General features: G+C 47.6%; 1 protein-coding gene across 4 annotated transcripts in view; it reads right to left on the reverse strand.

Moving 5' to 3' along the window:
• Positions 1-18,619, reverse strand: part of SMARCAL1 (SNF2 related chromatin remodeling annealing helicase 1) — a 62,041-nt gene extending 43,422 nt beyond the window's left edge. The window contains exons 1-7 of one of the 4 annotated variants that reach the window (XM_080798262.1): positions 18,464-18,619; positions 17,169-17,203; positions 15,865-16,748; positions 15,061-15,111; positions 11,345-11,578; positions 8,932-8,982; positions 4,157-4,343 (exon numbers count right to left, since the gene is read on the reverse strand). In XM_080798262.1, coding sequence (XP_080654388.1) covers positions 4,157-4,343; positions 8,932-8,982; positions 11,345-11,578; positions 15,061-15,111; positions 15,865-16,690 — 1,349 coding nt within the window. In that variant the 5' untranslated portion in view covers positions 16,691-16,748; positions 17,169-17,203; positions 18,464-18,619. The remainder of the gene's footprint in view (positions 1-4,156; positions 4,344-8,931; positions 8,983-11,344; positions 11,579-15,060; positions 15,112-15,864; positions 16,749-17,168; positions 17,204-18,463) is intronic. The other 3 variants (XM_080798260.1, XM_080798263.1, XM_080798261.1) reach the window with 3 other exon arrangements.
• Between the last annotated feature and the right edge of the window lie 2,618 nt (positions 18,620-21,237).

Below are 21,237 nucleotides of genomic sequence, written 5' to 3' on the forward strand. Positions count from 1 at the left end.
ATGGAGGAAGGACAGGGGCATGGCACATCCGTCAGGGGTTAACCCCCCATCATGCCACCACGTAAAGCAATACCACTTGGTGTGGGCCACCGCAGTCCGCAGCACGGGCCCTGCTCCCTGGGAAACGGAAGACAGGAGCCAGCAGGGGACAGCATGACAGTAAAAATAATATTGAAGAATCAAAATAGGAACAACGTGGAATAGTGGTCAAAAGGTAGAGAGAGGCTCTAGAGGCAAATGGGTCAAGCAAGCCAAGGGAGGGAGCTTCTAAGAGGTGGGCCTCTCAGCCCAGTGCAGGCAAGACCTGGGGGAGTGAGAGAGGAGATTCGGAAGCAGCCCCTAAACAGGGGCCAGGAGGGGTGGCCTTGTTCGCATGAGAGGTATGCCTAGAAAGGAAGGTGGCATCAAAAGCAGGCTTTCTCATCAGGGAGATTCAAATCAAAACCACATTGAGATACCACCTTACACCAGTTAGAATGGCCAAAATTAGCAAGACAGGAAACGACGTGTGTTGGAGAGGATGTGGAGAAAGGGGAACCCTCTTACACTGTTGGTGGGAATGCAAACTGGTGCAGCCACTTTGGAGAACAGTGTGGAGATTCCTCAGGAAATTAAAAATCGAGCTTCCCTATGACCCTGCAATTGCACTGCTGGGTATTTACCCCAAAGATACAGATGTAGTGAAAAGAAGGGCCATCTGTACCCCAATGTTTATAGCAGCAATGGCCACGGTCGCCAAACTGTGGAAAGAACCAAGATGCCCTTCGACGGATGAATGGATAAGGAAGATGTGGTCCATATACACTATGGAGTATTATGCCTCCATCAGAAAGGACGAATACCCAACTTTTGTAGCAACATGGACAGGACTGGAAGAGATTATGCTGAGTGAAATAAGTCAAACAGAGAGAGTCAAGTATCATATGGTTTCACTTATTTGTGGAGCATAACAAATAATATAGAGGACAAGGGTAGATGGAGAGGAGAAGGGAGTTGAGGGAAATTGGAAGGGGAAGTGAACCATGAGAGACTATGGACTCTGAAAAACAACCTGAGGGCTTTGAAGGGGCGGGGGGTGGGAGGGTGGGGGAACCAGGTGGTGGGTATTGGGGAGGGCACAGATTGCATGGAGCACTGGGTGTGGTGAAAAAACAATGAATACTGTTACGCTGAAAATAAATAAAAAATTTAATTAAAAAAAAAAAAGCAGGCTTTCTCAAGGTCAGAGAGGACATTTATGAACAGAGGCAGAGGGAAGGAGCTGGCAAAGACAGAGGACGCTGCAGAAGAGGACAGGCCGAGGGGAGGACAGCACCAGGGTGTCTGTCTACCAGAGAGCACCAGCCTCAGCAGCTTCTCCTCCACCAGCAGCCGCTGGGGCCCCTCACCCCTCCAGCGTGACAACTCTTGCTGACGCTCTGCGAAGAAGGGCACCTTCTTCCACTCTCTGGGAGCCCGAGTGGCCTGGGGGGGCATCCCAGCTCCGCTGCTTCACAGCTGGGTACCTTCCCGCAGGTTACCTCAGCTCCTGGCGCCTCAGTGCCTCAGCCATGAGATGGGAACAAAAGGGCCTGCCCCAGAGACCGAGGTCAGGGTTTAACAGAGTTAATGTTTAGGACACCGACTACAGGGCCTGGCACCATCGTACGTGCTGGGAAGTGTTTCTCTTCTAACTATTACCCCACAGAAAGAAAAGCAATCAACATGAACGCTAAAAAGGACTTGCTTGACTCATGAACGAATCAGTGAAAAGGGAAAAGGATCCCAAGTGCCAGATGTCTGGTCTCCTGCTCCAAACACCAGCCGTCTTCCATCCCAATTTCTGAAAAACTGATCATTTGCCCAGAAACCTGAGAATAAGCCGGTCGATGAGCCCTTTTTCTTTCCTCCTCACCCAGCCAAGGCAGTGAGTGTAGCCCCTTCTGATCGGCAGAAGCACGGCTGACAGGAGCTGCAGGGGCCTGTCTGAGCTGTCCGCCCTCCGAAAGCCAGCGCCTGCTCAGCAGAGGCAGCAAAATGAGCAGTGTGTCTGCGGGTGGCAGGAGCCAGCCTCCTGGGCTCGGCGGATGACACCCATCACGACACAGCACTGCTCTGTCCCCTCAGCGACCACGGCGGCCCACCAGGGCAGGTAGCAGCCCCTCTGCACCCCTGGCCAGGACCACCACATGCCTTCAGTGGCAAGGAAGGGAGCCCACAGTGGGGCCACCTCACCTCTCAGACAGGCCCAGCCTCTTCTCGGCACATGTGCCTTGGTTCAATCTTCTCAACTATCTCCAGGACCAACCCGCCACACAGATGGGGGAGCCAGTGTGGAAAGATTCATTTTTTACCTCACTTTTTAGTTTACAGAACTGACGGCCAGGACGGACGGGGGCACCTAGGCAACACACCTGAGTACCCTTTGCTTCGGCCATTGAACTCATCCCTGTGGTTTGTCCATCCAGGCATTCTCAAAGCAGAACAGACCCTTGAATTTTGTGGTCTTTCCTTTTTCCCTGCTTTGAAGTAGCCCAACTAAGGAACAAAGTGGACAAAAAAGAGAACAAAGGAAATGCCTGCCTAACAGAGAAACAAGCTGAACGCCATTTCTGACAGGCCAGCTGGAGGACCACAGGGGCTGTGCTCATCATTACAAAACACGGTTTTCAGCTCCAGTTCCACTCTTGGAAGCTCAGTGACTCTGGGCACATGACTGTCATGCTGGGTCTCACCTCACTCATTTGCTCAAAGGGACGTTTTAGACGTTACAGGAACCTGATCTAGATCTTAGAGACTTTACTACATAAATTTAAGGGTGATTTCCTTGTAGCTCTTACAAGACCAACTTGGAACTGCCAGACCTTGTTAACACCCAAATCTTCCTCTTCAGAGGATGACAGTTAATATCTGGATTTAACTGGAAGTTTCGAAGAAAGGCTGTAAGTACCACAAGGGAAAAAAGACGGAAGCTGCTGGCCGGGCTCTGGTTCGGGCTCACATCAGGCCTGGGGGCTCCACATGGAGCCTCTTGGCAGTGACGGCTTAACTGGCAAGGCGGCACGTACCACACGGGCCCAGGATTCTAATGGGGCCCAGAGGAGCTTGGGCACTGGACACAGAGGCTGCCCATGGGTGGGGGTGGGCAACCTCTCAAGCAAGATGAAGTTGTGCAAAGTGTGTTATCTGAGACAGACGGAATTGGGAGGGAAAACAAGGGAAAGGGTGTGAACAGAGCTGGGACCACGGGAATGCAGGTATGACTGCCCAAATCTCAGAACAAAACCCTGACTAAGACAGTGGTCAAGCTTTTACCAAAACCTCAGGAGCAGGCTGCCTGTGGGCAGGCTGTCTTTGTTCACCAGGTCCACAAGGACTTACTTTCCTTAACCTGGCTTACATCCCCAGCTACACTGCTGAATGACAGATGAAGCTCTTAGCATCTCTTTCCTCTCCTTGACCTCCAGTGTCTTCACTAGAAGGCAAGTTCAAACCTGTCATTTGGCTTCTCCCGAGAAGCTCTGGAAAACAGGACAGGTCACGATGTGGGCTTATCTTCTTTTCTGTCTATAATACGAATACCCTTTCTTTTGGAAAACCAACACCTTCCACTCTCAGTCCAAGTAACTTGGGGACTGGGGCCCTACCAGCTGGCTCCAGGGACGGGTCTGTCATCCAGTCTCACCAGTAAGACTCCCCAGTCCCCAGGCCACAGTGACTGGTCCTGGCATGGGCACCGGATTCCAGGCCCTACAGTGTCGGGCCATCAGGAAAAGAGCACTTCCGCTGGGTTGCTGTGCCCTAGCCGCCACACCTGAGGAGCACCTGGCTGAGAATAAAGCAAAAAGAGGAGAGAGCCAAACTGAGAGTGGGACAGAGAGTTCTGATGAGATCTCTGGAGACCCTTGGTTTTCTACTACGCACACTGAAAAATCTCTTTTCTTGAACCCGTCTTGAGTTGGGTTTCTGCACACCTGCGATCTAGAGTCCTGACTAACTCATGGAATTTGAAATCAATGGTTATAATCAGGCTTTGCTTACAGCACACCTGGTTGTGCAGTGCCTAGATGCTTCCAGATGTGCATGCAAGATGAGTGTTCTTAAGAGAGGGAGGAGCATCTGAACCCAGTTTGTGTGAGTCACGAAGTCCAGGAGAGAGGAAGACCCGAGAACCTACTTGACTCCCGTTCTCTGGAAGGGCAGCAGATTGGACACGAGCTTGGGGTCCACTCCAGAAAGGTCTGCCTCAGGGATGGGTTCTGTGAGGCAGGGAGACGTCTTCTCTAGCTGCGATGCGAATGCCAGGGTGAGTGTCTTGGGCAGAGGGTCCAGCTGAACTTGCGGAAGGCAGCGCACGCTCTGGACTAGGAAGGAGGACAGAGGTGTGTGACTTGGAGGTTAATGGCCATGAGAGCGAAGGACCGTGAAGGGGCTCTGAGATAGAGCTCAGTGACTGGAATTCCGCTGTGTGCCACCTTCTCAAAACCGTAACTGGAGAGAAAACCGAGGGCTGACAGTCATATCCTGAGCAAGTACATAATCCTAGAGACCTAATGCTCCCTCTCTACTCCTAGTTCCTGCAAATAAGGGGGCAATCACGAATGCCAGACTGATTTCCTATACTACATGGATGCTGGGAATTATTGCAAAATGTTTCTGTGACTGATTCTTCTTTGACCTAAAGTAACTTAAAAGAAATTATCTTAGTATTCCCATTCAAATAAATAAGGTCCCACATTCTTAAAAATCAGTCCTGAAAGACCCATTAAAAAAAAGGCAAGGTATAGAATGAATAAATCTTGTCTTGCTTCCATTCTCTTCATTTTTTCTTGGGGTCTTGATGTTTGAGAATATGAGAACTCGACGTTGCCTGCTGCCAACAGGCAAGGAAGTGCTCTGTGCTCAGTTCAGAGCAGCTGTTAGGTGTTTCCAAGAAAGATCAGGAGGATAGGAGAGCTATTTACAGACAACAGTAGCAATGTCAAAGCCCACCAAGTGATAAAAATACAAGTGGCCTTGCACCCTGGTGACCCTTTCCCTAAAAGAATGCGGATCTCCCCTTGAGAGAGGGGAGGTTGAGCAGTGACGTCAGTGGTGAAGCAGCTGGCCAGTCCCTTGGTCTGGAGGTAACCTGACAGCACCCCACCCGTCCTCGAAAGCAGGTGTTGGCAAGCTAAGACCTGTGGGCCAAACCGGCCCACTGCCTGCTTTTGTAAACAAAGTGTGACGGGAACACAGCCATGACGATTTGCTTATGGAACATCCATGGCTGCGGGCTCGCTGCAGTGGCGAACGTGAGCAGATGGGAGACCACAAAGCCTACAAAGCCTCAAGTCGTTATTATCTTCACAGAAATAACTCACCAAGCCCTGCTAAGCTCAGAGCCTCAACTATTACTAAGAGTGATCATTACTCTGACTCTTTCAATTAAAGCTTGTATTTAGGGGTTTTTGCCTCCCTTCCAAGTGAGTGGTTCCAGACCCCTCTATATAATGGACGGGGAACTCTCTCCTTCCTGTCGGACCCATTACCTCAAGTGGGAAAAATTACTTGGGATCTCCATGAAATGAAAGCAAATTAATTTCAATGATTTTGCTTTTTGAAGGAAGTTAGCCTCATCTGATTTTAAAATTAAGAAGGGAAAAAAAAGCCCCTTTATTTAATAGAGAAACAGAAAAAGAATAAACCAGAGATACAAATAAAACAGATAATTCTAGGGGTAGGAGAGAGGTAAGTTAAAAATTAAAGACGACAGGCCTAGACATCCCTGGTGGTAGAATTACTACCCATCTACTACAGCCCACTGTCTTATGGGTGGTAGCTTTTGAGATGTCCTTCCCTTTTACCACTGTCCTTTGAAAAATCTACCTGGGAGAGTAGCTACTGTCTGCAGATCTCTTTATCCTTTACCTTTGCGTGGGCACCCTGGGAGTCACTGTCATCCTCCAAGGGGCTGTTTCCAGGAACTCGGTAAAAGGAACCAAATAAGAAACTGAGTATATTTCACTATTCCCCAATATTATTAGAAATTCTAAGGTTGTTGGTTCTGTACTCCATACAGTTATGTGTTTTCCTAATATGCTCACAACATATTCCAAGTTCTCTGCCACACCATCAGCTGGCTACCATAGCAAATACTGATCTGAATATGGAGGGCCGAGCCATCTACCACTATCTCAAGTCTCTTTGTATTCTCAATATATTTAAATCCATTTCCATTTTTCACTAAATGTATATACCAGTTATTTCTGGAAACGCTTTGGGTGAACACAATCACCACGATAAGAAATTAGGTGAGGTTGGTGGTTTTCATATAAAAAAGACTTCCCATACTGATGGAGAAATACATTTTATGCCTCCGAATTCAATCTGAACATGCTGACTTCTGCACACTTCAGGAGACCGAGCACCCCACGTGCTTTCAGAAACCATTTTCATTTTAATCCTGCTGATCGCCAGCACTCGCATACCTGATGGAAGCTTAGAAAAGGCCTGACGATCTGGCTGGTGCGAAATGTGGAGCTCTGAGAGCATTATGTTCTTCCAGCCATTCAGGAGGAAAAAGCAACCTCCACTCTGTCTCCCGCCAGCTACTGCCTCCATAACCCTGTGCCGCCAGTTCAGCCGCATGGCTGTGTCTCTGAGACAGCCCCCCAGTTCATGGATGTCCTTTCCAGGTGCTGGAAGATGACAGGAGTGTGCTGTCTGGCTTCATGAGTCATCTAGAAATCGTTTCTGTGAAACAGCTCTTTGGCAGAACGCTAGGGAGCCACACAGCAGAGAGATGCTAATGTTTTCAAATAGCAGCTGACAAGACCAGATCAGTGAGGGGGATGCAGAGCCCTTCTGGACTGTGACAGCCCGGGGAAAACAAAAGGCCGTTTGCCAATCTCACTGTGGGCAAATGGCCTCAAGTCGGTGAGAAAAGAGGGAGGAGGGAAGCTCTTAGATTTGCCTTATCTGGAGAAAATAATCGTCACCATGTCATCAGAGAGCATTCATATGCTCAGGGGGTCTTACTGCCATTTCTTAATGAGTTTCAGATGCACACGTTCACTAGCTCAGGGTCAGTAAGCTAGCTTCCACACTAGGAACAAGACCCAGGGTGAGGGGAGGGTCGTGGGGCCCCGAGGTTTACAGTCTGTGAGCAGTGGAATCGGGACTAGGCTGGGTCACTGGGCAGTGCCTCATCTCCTCAGCCTCTTGTTCACAGGTCTGGCTTCTATGTTTCCAAATGGGTCACATTACAAAGTCAAGATCACCCATGTGGCCCGATCTCTGTCACGGACTTTATTGTGACCCTGCAACGCTCCTGGAAGGGAAAACAACAGGCTTCTCTCTCTGAGTTTAAGCTTTTCACACTCTATGAAGTGGGGAGAATCCGTCTTCTTTTCTATAAAACATTATATTGACAGGCCAGCACGTAAAACAGCAATCTGAGCCCTAATTCTAGAACTCCTAACTCCAGACCCATGGAGTCCTTAATATAAAAGGCTAAATTTTGTGTATGGCCACTATGTGCATATTTCTGGGTGAAGAATCCATTGTTTCCCTCAGACATTTCAAAGTCTATGGCCCACACAAGATGTAGACCCATCATTATATAACGTCATGTGAGTCGCAAGCCATGGTTTTTCGTTACAATCCTCTGCTAACACTGTCCATATCCTGCTTCACATGTTGGTCCACAAAAGTCAGTCTTTATGGTTCACATATTTATATGTTTTTCTGTGGTTGAAAAACAAGAGGTCAAGAAGGAAACACTCAGGCCCACTGCTCATCAATAATTCAGCTCTGGCCAAACAGTTCGCTGCAAATCACAAGTTCCAAACAGCAGGGCCAAGGGGTCTCGGCGTGTCAGGCATCGTCTCTGCCTCCGCTAGCCTTTGCTGATACTAAATAAGGATCTCATCGCATTCAAACTGAACCTTGAGTCGGCAGCAAGTCTCTCTGCAAGGAGCCAAAGGCACTTCCCTTATACCTAATTTCTGTCCACAGGGCAGATATGGACTGGAGACCCCTTCTTTCACGGAAAGGATGAGGGGACCCAGAATGTCCAATCATCTGCCTGATTTCACCTCGTAAATCACACAAGGAGACCGAGGGAAGAAACCCAGCTCTTCCCTCTTGCTGACAGCCCTGGCCTGCTGGGCAAGCGGGCAACGACTTGGAGCTCCTCGGCTAGAGCTTATGTCTCCTGGCCTGACTAGGACCAGCACTGCCTGGGAGGCCCAACGAGTCCTCAGGGGGCCAAGCAGGAGGAACATAAGTTGTGCCAGCTGCGGACCCATTGTGGGCATGTGACAGCTTGGTAGATGGGTGACAGATGGGTGTTCCGGGACAGGCAGAGGCGTGCCCACGTTCCCCTTCCTCAGGCACACTAGAATTTACGGCCCCACCCGTGCAGAACACAGAGACGAATGGTGAGCCCAAACTGGCTTCTGCTTCCTATACTGACACCTGTACACACACCCCTTTCTTGGTCAGTCTCCAAAGTGCTCATTAAACGCGTGTGCGCCCAGGCCTATTCCGAAGCCCATAACCACGCAGACTCTCTGACCCTCGCTGGTCATCCGGTTCTAAAGTAAACCGAGAGCCTGTTCTTAGGGGGAATCTACAGTGGCTCCCATCTACACTAGCAAACCGAGTTCATGTCTGATGCCCAAAGTCCCCAACTAAATACTTGTCTCACGGGCCTTAGGAATTTGATGTGCACCGCCACACTCTGATGGAAGAGGGGGCCCTGTGTCTGTAGGCAGCTGGAAAGCCACCCTCTCAGCTGCCTGGGAACATCTTCCCCCTCACTTGTCCTGTGCATGAGCATGTGAAATTACCACAGGTAGGGAGTCAGGGCCAGGGGGCGGGGTCTTCCTCTAAAATACCTTAAATTTAAGGCATATAATGAAAGCTTAACATCAGCATGATACAAAATAAGCAAGGTAGGCAACTCACTTAGTTTGTTGTGCTCTTCCAAAAGAAAGTTCCACTTCCTGGTCTTGACATCTGCAATGACAGGAAACAAGCAAGCGTGACACCCTGTACCCTCCTGATGCGTCGTCACGTTACTCATTCATTCCCCGGTTCCATAAATCCCCCAGTAAGCTAGGATGCTGTGGCTAGTCCTGGGCCTGGCACTGGGGATACAGAAACGGAGAGTACCTACCCTCAAGGCTGCTACAGAATTCGGGAACAAAAGACAAGCAGACACCCCAACAATACTGCGCTGTTAAGGGTGTGACAGAGGGTCCTATGGGGACCTACAGGGATCCATGACCAGGGATGGTCACGGAAAGCCAGAAATGCCCTCGATTTCCAAGATGGGGGTAATAATAGTAGCTTACACTTATTCAGTGCTTACTTTAAGCTAGGCATGGTGCCAAGAGACTCGTGCCATTCCTCTGCTCCTCACGACCCTAAGAGCTGGGCACCATTATTAGCTTCCTTTTACACAGAGACAAGCAGCACATGGTCAGAGAGGCCAAATAGCCAACATTCAAATCTCAGTTCTGCCATTTCCTAGCTGTGTGACCTTGGGCAAATTACGTACCTTCTCTGGGCCTCAGTGCCCATACCTGAAAAATCAGGACGTTACAGCCCCTGCCTCAAAATGTTTATGATGGGGGCGCCTGGGTGGCTCAGTGGGTTAAGCCTCTGCCTTCGGTTCAGGTCATGATCTCAGGGGCCTGGGATCGGGCTCTCTGCTCAGCAGGGAGCCTGCCTCCCCCTCTCTCTCTGCCTGCTTCTCTGCCTGCTTGTGATCTCTCTCTGTCAAATAAATAAAATCTTAAAAAAAAAATGTTCATGGTGGGGCACCTGGGTGGCTCAGTAGGTTAAGATTCTCTCTCTCCCTCTACGCCTCCCCTTCAATAAATAAATAAATAACAACATGCTTATGAACATGTATCTGGTAAACAGTGAGCCCTCAAAAGCAAGCTGGCCATAATAAATTATTATTGTTGTTATTAGTAGGACACCCTCTGTTGATGCGTATCGTGTAGCACACGCTACATACAATACTGACCAAGACGGGCAAGCATCTCAGTCCCCAACACCAGCTAAGTTCTTCTAGTTTTCTTATCGATCTACCTCCTGAGAAAATCATGACAGCTTCCACCAGATAAAGGCCTTCTGGACAGCAGACGTTCAGTCTTCTCTGCATGACCACTGAGAGGACAAGGTGGTGAGGGACCAAGCAGCACAAACACAGCGAGTTGGTGGCAGGGAAAAAAGCAAGGTAGCCTGGGTATAATGTGACAGATCAAAGGCACACAGATGACTCCTGACGTGGGAACTGCACGGAGCTCCACCTGACAACAGCCCGATCCTGACCCGGGGCAGAAGAGCAAACAGGAAAGTCTTTAAAGAGTTGCTATGGCAAAAAAAAATAAAAAAAAAAATCCAGTCACAGTTTCTGCATATCTGAGTCGGGGTGGGACTGGGGGTAGATATTTTAGTCATTCACATTCCCAGCACAGCAGGCCACATCAGGAGTGTGACTTCAAAGGTCCCACTTGGAGAATGCACACAGGCCATCTGCACTGGCCTGTAAGGGTGACCCCACACTGAAGCCAAAATCACAAGGGAGCAGAGGAGGCAGAGAACGCTGGCTCCTGTGCGTGTGGCCCGTCTCCTGACTCGGGCCAGGCCCCGGCCCCTCTCCCTTAAATCCTATCAGCAGACTACCCTTGAGAGTTAATACAAATGTAATAGCTGGCATCGCCCGCCTCCTGAAGGAGCCCCAAACCCCGAGAACAGCTCACCGAGCAAGTAATTCTAGAGAGGCTGCCCCCCTGACACCGCCTGAACACGAGGTCTCCGAAACAGGAGTTGTTAAGAGTCTGCTTCCTACTCACCTAAGGAAAAGACTAAAACCATTTCAAGGATGGAAGAACAGTGATCCATACAATCCACGTGGTTTTTGTAGTGACATGGCCCAAGCTGAGGAGACCCAGCAGTTCCAAATTCCAAAATCAGATCCTGATTCTGACCGGGCACTTTCTCTAAAGAGTCACACAAAAAATAAAGCAGAACTGCTCTGCTTGGGCCAGTGGTGTTCGATTCTGGCCACGCAAACGAATTCAGTCAGCATCTCTGGGTGGACACCAGGCACCAGCGATGGTGCTGGGAGTAGGTCTCGGCAATTTGCTTTAACAAGCCCTCCAGGCAGTTTGGATGCACGCTCACATCTGACAACCATGGACTCCGTCTACCCAAGGGCATTTATTTTTATGGCATATGCCTGTGTTTCAAGCTCTCTTAAGGGACAACAGTCATTTCCGAACATTCAAACAGAGAGAAAAATAACCTGTTCAGAGATCACAGACCATCAAGCAGCCTAGGAATCAGGCAAGAGCCAATTACTTGCCGTAATTTCTGGACTCCATCTGCTTAAACAGTGCAATCAGGTCTTCGGAGTAACCGATGTCTGCCTCGAAGCGGACCCGGGAGATGAGCACACATTGCCCTTTGACAAAGGCCAGCGAGGGAGCTAAAGGCAGGCAGGTCTGGGCTACACCAGAAGTGGAGGGTGACTCCCTGTTGTCCTCGGCCCCTTCCAAAGGCTGCAGGGTGACTGTGGGGAGGCTCTGGGCTGCTTTCACTGCAGAAGAAAAGGAGAGATGTGACAAGGTGGCTGACTTCCACACAGGGAGGGAAGAAACATGGTTAGATCAGGAAGGCCTGCAAGTGAGCTTTCGCTGGGGCATCGGGAAGTCCAGTCTTTACTGAATGTAACGTCTGCTCCTCAAGTGTTCAAGTTACAAAACCTGCAACTCAGAAATGAACAGGGGAAGGAGGGGCCTCACAAAGATGTGCGAACTCAATGGGTAATTGCTGCTGCTGGGTCAGAGAAGCCACTGAAGCCAACGGCCCAGGAATCAGCCCCTGAACCCAACCCCCAGGTCACCGCTGCTCTTGCTTGGAGAGCCAGGGAAAGAGACACAGAACCATCAGCCCATAAATGCAGTTTTGAGCCCGATTCTATCTGTTATGGATGCACTGTCAGACTAGCCAATTTGACGACGTAAAACTAAACTGTCTAAACCAACAAAGAAATGGAATTGAAAGGCAAAACTACCGAATCGAGACTTCTGCAAGAAATCAGAGTAGAGCCAGCACTTGAGAAAATACTAATAAGACCACAAAATGCAAGAAGACAGAGATGTCATGAACTCAGAAGAGGGGGGCAAATGAGCAACAAACACCTGGAAAAATGTTCAACTTCACAAATAATCAGATAAATAAAAAGTCATTTTTACTCATCAAATTTGCAAGATTAAAAAACAACAACAACCACCACCAGTTCTCTGCACTGCTAGCTGGGAATAAAACCTTTGAAGACAATTTGATAATCTAGAACAAGAGTCCTAAACAGTGATCATAATGATTCCACTTCCAGGAATCTGCCCAAACTAACAACTGAAAATACAGAGATTTATGGAGAAAGTTACTCCTTGCAACTTTAATCCTACGCAAACCAGGAGCAAAGGTAAGTGAAGCAAAAAGGAAATGAGTGAAGCCGTTTATGACACATTTATACCATGGAATGTTATACAGCTGTTAATTTTTTTTAGCAAGAAGTTTTGGAAAAGACAAAAATAAAAAAACCAATATTAGTTCAACAGTATGAAATCATTTTCTTAGGACTCAAAGTATCCGATGGGGGTACCTGTATTGCCATTACTTGGAATTAGCAGCTAACACTCACATTAAAATAAAAATGCTTCTGCTAGAACACTAAGTAAAAAACGGCAAGACAAAAATCATATCATGTAGATAAAATGTGTACATTATAACACACAGAAAAAAGGCTGGAAGGAGAAAATCAAATAATAATAGTGGTTAACTGAGTAAGGAGATTATGGGGGAATAGTTGTTCTTTGCAAGATGTTCTTTCCACATGTTCTACAATGTATGTATAGGAGGGTTAAAAAGGCAAAATCCACAGGTATGCCGAAAGCAAAATGACAGAAAGACTGACAGTCTTTACACATTACACTGATTACGCTGATAAAAAGGATAACTTACTAGGAAGGCACACCATAAACCTATCTGAAAATTAAACAAGGAAAGAGGGGAGCTACCTTTGTGCTGAGCACAGACCAACACAGTGTTGTGGAATCCCCAAGTTGTACACCTGCAACAAATGTAACACTGTGTGTCAGCTGTACTTCAACAGAGGGGAAAAAAGAACAAGGATAAATGATAAATGCACAACCCCACGACCATCCCACCAGTGTTTAAGGGACATCTTGGCAGACAGCAAGTCAAGTGTGCGAAATGCTGATAAGGACACAAATGAGCTAATTCATAATCAGTAACATTCATCTGAAAGCTATAGAGAGAATTTTGTGCCCAATAACCGATTTTTTAAAAAGATGTAGGGCATTACAAAAAGCAACCACACCACAAAGAAAACCCAAATAAATCTGTAAAACCAGAAGTTATCCAAGTCCCCATGCAATGTGAGTACAGGAGCAGAAAGACGGTAATACAAACAAAAACCATGCTTGTGGAAATCACTGGTTTAAAATGAGCAAAAATGAGAAACGCAGGTGTTGAAACCTGCAGTCTTAATCGGGAGTACAGGCCCTCCCCCTCCCAACACCTAACACAGGGATTAAAATAACAATAAGTGAGTGTCGTCCCCCTCTGCCCCGCAAAAGGTCACCAGCAACTACCAAAGCAAGGGACACCCCCGATGCCACACATTTAAAGCAGTGATGCCAAGGAGAGACACAGGGAATTGTGCAGGGGGCTGCCCCTCCCCTGCCCCCAGAAGCTGTGCTGGTGACTCCAGAGAATTCCACCCAAGGCCCCACACCTAAAAAAGTGACCTCCCCGTCCTGCATCTTCACCTTTCCCCTGTCTGAACTGGGTGGGGAAAGAGAGAGGAGCGAAACGGCTGCGGGAGGAGAGGAGGAAAACTGGAGGCCGAAACAAGCAGGTCTGACGTGTTGGGAGAGGAAGAGGCTCCAGGCTCCAAGGGCTGACGGAAACCTTCATTTAAGAGTCAACAAAATCTGGGAAGACGGAGGGGTGCTCCTTGAGAGCTCCGACGACGGACCGCACTGGGTTAATGGGGCCCACTGGCGCCTGCCCGGGCAACCCCTTCTCCCTACCCTACCCTGCAGGTGAGCTGACCGTGTGGACAGCTGAGAGGACATGGCTGTCCACTGAGCAGTCCTGTCAGGGTGGTCATGGCTGGAGCCAGGAGCCCCGTGGGAATGTGCGCTCTGAGGTCAGGCTGTCTGGGTCTGTATCCCAGGTGTATGCCTCACTGGCTGTGTGACCCCATTTTAGCTACCTACCCTCTCTGGGCCTCCGTTTCCCCATCTGTAAAACAGGTGTTGTGAGAGGCAGAAGAGTTAGTGTATACGGCCATGCCTCGTTTTACTGCTCTGTGCCGTGTCGCGTATCGCAGATAAAGAGTTGTCTTTACCCGATGAAGGTCCGTGGCGACCCTGCACGGAGCAGGGCTATTGGCGCCATCTGCCCAAAAGCATTTGCTCCCTTCCTGTCTCTGTGTCACATTTTAGTAATTCTTGCAGTCTTTCAAACTCTTGCATTATTATTCCATTTGCTATGGTGATCTGGGATGAGTGATTACAACTTGCTGAAGGCTCAGGTGGTGGTTGTAATGTTTGAGCAACCAATTTCTAAATTAAGGTTTGTTCACTGTTTTTTCAGACATAATGCTATTGCACACTTCATAGACTACAGTATAATGTAAACGTAACTTTTATATGCACTGGGAAACCAAAAGTCATCTGAGTCACTTTGCTGTGCTACCTGTTTTGTTGCGGGGGTCTGTAAACAAACCCACATGTCTCTGAGGTATACCTGTATGGGGGGCTTAGAACAACCCGGCAGAGTGGCTCCAGTAAGTGCTAGCTTTGGTTAATACAGTGACCTTCACCCAGAGAGTTGCCTCAGTAGGCTGGCCATGAGTGAGAAGGGAGAAGGGCACTGGGGTAGCGCCCTAAACACCATCTAAACCATAAGCTAGACCACATCTGCTGCTCTAGTAGCCTCCCAATACCAGGATTTCCCCGTATACAGGGCAAGGACGTGCCTACTTACTTAGGGCACCATAGTCGGTCATGCTGAAGTTCCACGTCTTGGTGGCAGGATCTGAAATGAAACAGAAGTACTTAGTTGCCCATGATGGGGTTGATGACTATCATTCTGAGTCGTACTGAGACATTCAGTAAAAGCTTGTTTAATGAATGAATGAGTCTCGGTTCAAAAAACAGTCAATGGAGAGCCACTACGGATGTACAAACTCCCTGTGGGGGACAAAGAGCAAATACAAATAAGGACAGTGCTATTACTCCATATAGTGCAACTCATCAGGCCCTGGAACCTTATGGCCTCGCCTAAGGTGGGACTAGAATCCAAGTTCTCTGGGACCCAGAGTAGCCAGGCACACCCAACAAAGAGCAGGCCCTCTGGGCTGTTGTAGAGATAGCAGAGCCTGGCTCTGCCCTTCCAACGGGACCAACTCAAAAGTCTTACTTCACCTTACTGAGCCAGTCTTATTGCCTTGAAAATGGAATTAACATTTACTTATCTCAAAAAACTGTTGTTACATTTATGTGCTACAACACAAACAAAGCACCCGGTGGGGGAACTGGCCTCCCAGTAAATATTCATCCATTCTCCATATGGCCATGTGGCAGCCCCCAAGTTTGGCAGCTGTTGGAAGGAACGTCTATTACAAAAGGAAACATGAGCTAAAACAAAAATTTCAACAACTGGACGGACAGAATGTGCCAATGCACTCTCTTCATATTTATGAGAAACTGTTAGATTAAAAGAGACTCTAAATATAGAAAAGAGAAAAAAAAACAAACCATGTCAAGAACAAGACGGAAGCCTCATTACCGTAACTTCTGCTGGGGAGGCGCTTAAAAACTGTGATGAGCTCGGCATTGTACCCGATCTTCACCTGGAAACGATCTCCACTTCTTATGCACCTTCCCTCCTGGGAGCTTCCTGCTTTGTGGTGTGAGGCCCCCAATTTCTGTGGGTGTCTTCCTTCTGTCCCAGGTGTCACGCTCCCTGAACCACAGTTGGTGTCAGAAATGTTCTGCCCCGAGGTGGAGGGCCTCACTGCCTTGGCCTCTACTCCGGGATCCCTGGGTGGCTGTCCAAAGAAAGAAGCTAGTGTCTTCTGGAAACTCTTGGCTTTGGTCAAAGGCTCCTGAGTTGTGTTAGCAACGGGTGTGGACTTGATCTCCTGTGAAGCCTGAGGATTACCTTGACCTAATGGACCACCCAACATTTGTTGGCAGGGGCCCTCTGGAGGACTTTGTGCAGAGGGAGGAGAGATGCCAGTGTAAGTCATTTGACCCGATGGGCTGTGGCTCAGGCAGGCTGTGGGCACATCTTGCCTCTTCCAGATCCCCTTTGCCTGCTCTGGAGCACTTAGACGAAAACTATGGGAATTAGGAGGTCTTTGGTCATCATTAGATGAACTGTTCAGATTCTGTTGCCTGAATATGACACCATGGTTCGCTGGCTTAGAAGGATCCCTGGGGAAGTTTGGGAGAGGGCCCTGCTTGGACTGGGAAGAGTTGGTGGCAATGGAGGAGCCAGAGCCTGCACTCTGATGCTTTTCTGCTAGTAATTTCTCAGCTCTCCGGGCCAGAGCCTTTTGCCGATTCTCTTCAATTTTTTTCCTCTGCTCCTCTGTAAGAGGCAGGGACATTTTAACAGGGAAATGCTTATGAAGAGACGTCAGTCTTTAATCAGAAACTTGACAGAAGCTGAGAAAGGAAAAACAATATTGAAATACACATTAAATATATTTATTTTTCATGCTCCTACCTTGATTTTAAAAAGCTTTCCTCCAGGAAATGCACAATTTGGACAATCAAGGGATATGTGAAAGGTTCCTTCTATAATTGAACACAGACACACATACACACACACATAGGGATAGTAGGTAGCATATACTAAAACAAAGACCCTGACAAAAAGCAAAGAGCAAGGTGAGATGGAATCCAAAACTAAGCAGGTATTTTAGCTGCAGTATTATCCTCCCTCTCATCCCCCAGCTAGTGTGAGTGAGCAGACCCCAAGGAAGTTAGGCAGTGCAACCTCATCTATCAGATAATGAGAAGGATGACATCTGAAACGAGAAGCAGTAATGGATTAGACTGACATAGACCCAAACAGCCACATACCATGGTGAGACACTTGCTAACAGACTCCTGCCAAGCTGGAAGAAGGAAAGAAACATTAGCTTCATGTAGACTGCACACTAAATTCACCCTTTTAATTCAATCCTGTTATCATTCCTGGCAAACCAAGCTGCAGGTGGCAGGTGCAAGCCACAAAGCAGTGAGCCCTACTGCCTGCCTTTCAAAATGCACCATCGTGAAGCAACCATGACTTTCTGGAAAAATAAGGAAAAAAAAAAAAAGTAGTGCATGCTCATTGTAGAAACTCAGATGCTACAAAAAGATGTACAGAAAAGAGTTAAATTAATCTGTAATCTCACCACCCATCAAGAAGCACTGTTGGTGCTTTATTCTTTTTTTCTATCCATATCCATAGATACATGCCCCATATTTAGGACATGTGTATTTATCACAAAAAAGGATCATTATGTACATTATATGTATATTATATGTGTGTATATATATAATTTATAAATGTACATTATATATGTGTATGTGTACGTATGTGTATATATAACACACATTATATATTATATATATTATATATACACATACATACACACACATTGTTTTGTATTCTGATTTTTTTTTCAGTTAATTTACTCCAGAGATTTCTCTATGAACCATACAATCTTTTACAATATTCTAGAACCAAGGAGCTGGACCCCAATTTCTCTGACTTGGTTCAGACTGAGCCTCCACCCAACCTACTGCCATTTAATGCTTACAATGATGACTTGGGGATGACTCCAGCAGCACTGTTCAGACCGAGAGGGTTCAAAGCTATTCTTGCTGCTGAAGACTCCCTTTGGGAAGAGCTCCAAAACATATGGGGTGTCCACGGTACCTCTCTGGGGTACCTCCAGAGAAATCTCACTTCCTCCAACCACCAGTAAGGAAGGATCCGGGAAAGGCTTTGTTTCCGGGGCAGAGCTGAAGCACTCAGGCTCCCTGAGTAACACACTCCTAACTTTCCAACCAGGGCTCCTCTATACCCCCAAACTCCCCAGACCCAAGGCCGGAAGCGCCGCCTCCAGGAGCCAGGGGAGGTGAGGCCCTGGGGATGAAGAAACCTCACTAGTCAGCCCCAAACCCTAAAGACAGCCCATCACCCAGACTCCCCGCAGCCTCTCTGCCCGCACCCCTGCTCCACCGGATTCTGCGCGCGCCTCGGACTTGCCAGGCAATAAGGGAGCGCCACGCCCCACTCCCACCCCCATTATCTCCACTTGGATTCACCCGTCCCCTAGGCCCATTCCCTCTTCCTGGCTGGCATTTGGTCTCGTCCGCCTTCTCACCCATACAGGCGTGGAACTCGAATCACGTTGTCGGCCACACCGACCCCGGGAGTGTATCCCGAGTCCTCCCCAGCCAGGTTACCCTTCCGGGTGGGCGGTTAGGAGCACGTATTCCAGCGCCGCCAGCTCGTCCGCCTTACTGCGGCGCCTGGGCCCGGAGGGGGAGGGGCCCGGTCACCGCAGAACTACGCTTCCCAACGAGCAACGCGGCCGCAATTACGCTTCTCAAAGTGGGAGTGACGAGCCAGGAGAGCGGGACCGATGCTGCAAGGTCTTCTGGGATCTGTAGTTCCGGCCAAGAGCCTGGCGATGATTAGGCGATACGCAACGACGTGAGCGGGGCAGGGCGGAGCGGGGCTGTAGTGATGCAGCCTGGAAATTGTAGTCTTTGTTCCCACAAAGGTTTGGCCAAACAGCACATCTTGAAAGCCTGGAAAGTTGAGGTTTCCAAAGCTAGAGTCTCGTGGTCACAACTGTACCAAGGGGCATCCCAGACATTAATTTGGTAGCTCTTAAAAAAAAAAAAAACCTCCTGGAGCATCAGTTCTAGGTATTGATTACCTCGCAGTTTAAGCCCACCCGTTGTCCAACTCCGATATGACCTTCCCGGACAAGGAGTTTTGGCATCGTCAATCATCATTGTCTTCATCGGTGGTTGTGCTGACCATTTAATGTAAATTTTCTATTTTAATCCTCACGACGACCTTATGGAACATGTGTTACTCGTATTCCCATTTTATAGATGGGGAAACTAAGACAACTCTTTGCTAACTTTTTTCAAGGCTCTGTTAAGCTAGTTGTGATTCTGATTCTGAAGTCCCCACTCTTCAGGGGAAATTACTAAACTGACATTGTTAGTCAGTTTACCCCATTTCTGAGCATCAATACCCCTTTCCTTACAATCAACTCAGTTATTACGTATTGGTGGTAAATATTTCTTTATCATCAGTGTACACAAATGCTGCTATTCAGCTTTCAAACATGGCTCACTTAAAAACAAAGAGGTAGATCTCTGTTTAAGGATTTGGAAAAATGGCCAAGACATAATTTTAAGAAAAACAAAGTATAGCAATGTGTATATATTGAGCTATTCAAAAGAAAGGAAGGGAGGGAGGGAGGAAATCAGTGTGTCTTAACTGTAAAAGCATGTAAACTCATAGAGAAAGGTCTGGAAAGGAAACATCAAAACTCACTCTTCTTTTTAACCTATATTTTTCTGAATGATTTGGATTTTCTTTTAATACTCATAGAACTTGTGTGGCTTTCGAAACACAAAATCATTTTTGGAACATGTAAATTTTTATTTTTATTTTTTTGAATTTACAAAGACATTGGCCTGTCTTAGCCCGCTTGAGTGGCGCTAAGTACTAGAAAGTGGGCCAGTGTCACTCTACCTCTTCTCTGGCCACGTAAGCATGGTGACTGTGCCTTCATTTTCTCCTCTGCAAAGTTAAGGTAGAAAACACCACCACCTTGCCAAATCTTGTGCTGGGGATCAAAACAAGACAAGAGAAATGCTTAGTGAACCGCAAAATCCCAAAACAGATGCCAGATGGATGTTGCTATTATTCGAGGTAAATCTTCTTGGTCTTTCATTTCTCTACACCCAGCATGAACTTTCTATTATACAGATGAACAGAAACTAATGAACACTCTTCCCTGCCCTTCCTGACCCCCAACAGAGTCCATTAATTTGCTAAGAAGGTTGGGTGCTATGCTTTTCACCCGTGTCTGCCCCCGTATATATAACAGTGACTTCGCTCTATTCTGCTCAGTCTTCTTGCCTGGAAAACGACAGAGTGCCCTTTGATACCTACCAAGAGGGCATGTGGACCAGGGGAACTCGGATACCAGATTCTATGGATCTTATCACTCAAAGTCCTCAGTTCAGTAGGTCTGGCATTGGGAGTTCCGATTACATTTCTAGCTCCTAACTTTCTAAAATTTTAAGAATGGGAAATTAAAATAAGAATTCAGTAAAAAAGGGGCGCCTGGGTGGCTCAGTGGGCTGAAGCCTCTGCCTTCGGCTCAGGTCATGATCCCAGGGTCCTGGGATCGAGCCCCGCATTGGGCTCTCTGCTCCTCAGGGAGCCTGCTTCCCCCTCTTTCTCTCTGCCTGCCTCTCTGCCTGCCTCTCTGCCTGCTTGTGATCTCTGTCAAATAAATAAATAAAATCTTAAAAAAAAAAAAAGAATTCAGTAAAAAAAAAGAAAGAAAGAAAAAGAAAAATCATCTTCAGAAAGTGGTATAATCTGGTACCACTTAATATTTATATCCGCTTTGGCAACAGCATTGTTTGTTGAGGCCTTACTATAGGCAAGTCCCCCCCGCCCCCATACTTCTGAGGTTTTTAAACCAACTTAGAGTGAAAATTCCCTACTTAAAAGTTTGAAGGCCTGGAGGAGAGCACATGAGTCAAGGGATGGAGGGAGAAGAGAGGATAGCTGAGGCAGTTGAGCTCTAATTGAACTCACTCTCCCGGGCAGCTGAAGTAGAAAAGTCAAAAAGTGATGCCAGGCCTTTGGGCAAACACCACACAGCTGAAGTTCCCAAACACGGGGCAGCTGGGCAGCGCCAAACTGCCTGGAAGCATCGCCTGATTGCCTTAGAAATGCATGCACACTCATACACACACACACACACACACACACACAAACACACAAAAGGACAATGTAATGAGTATTTTGTAAAGTTAAGGTTTTTAAATGATTTATATAATTACATATAATTACATAATTGTATGTAATTGTATAAAATGATTTGAGAGTTTGTGT

The sequence above is a fragment of the Martes martes genome (genome assembly GCF_963455335.1).
Source record: "Martes martes genome assembly, chromosome: 3".
NCBI classification, from domain to species: domain Eukaryota; kingdom Metazoa; phylum Chordata; class Mammalia; order Carnivora; family Mustelidae; genus Martes; species Martes martes.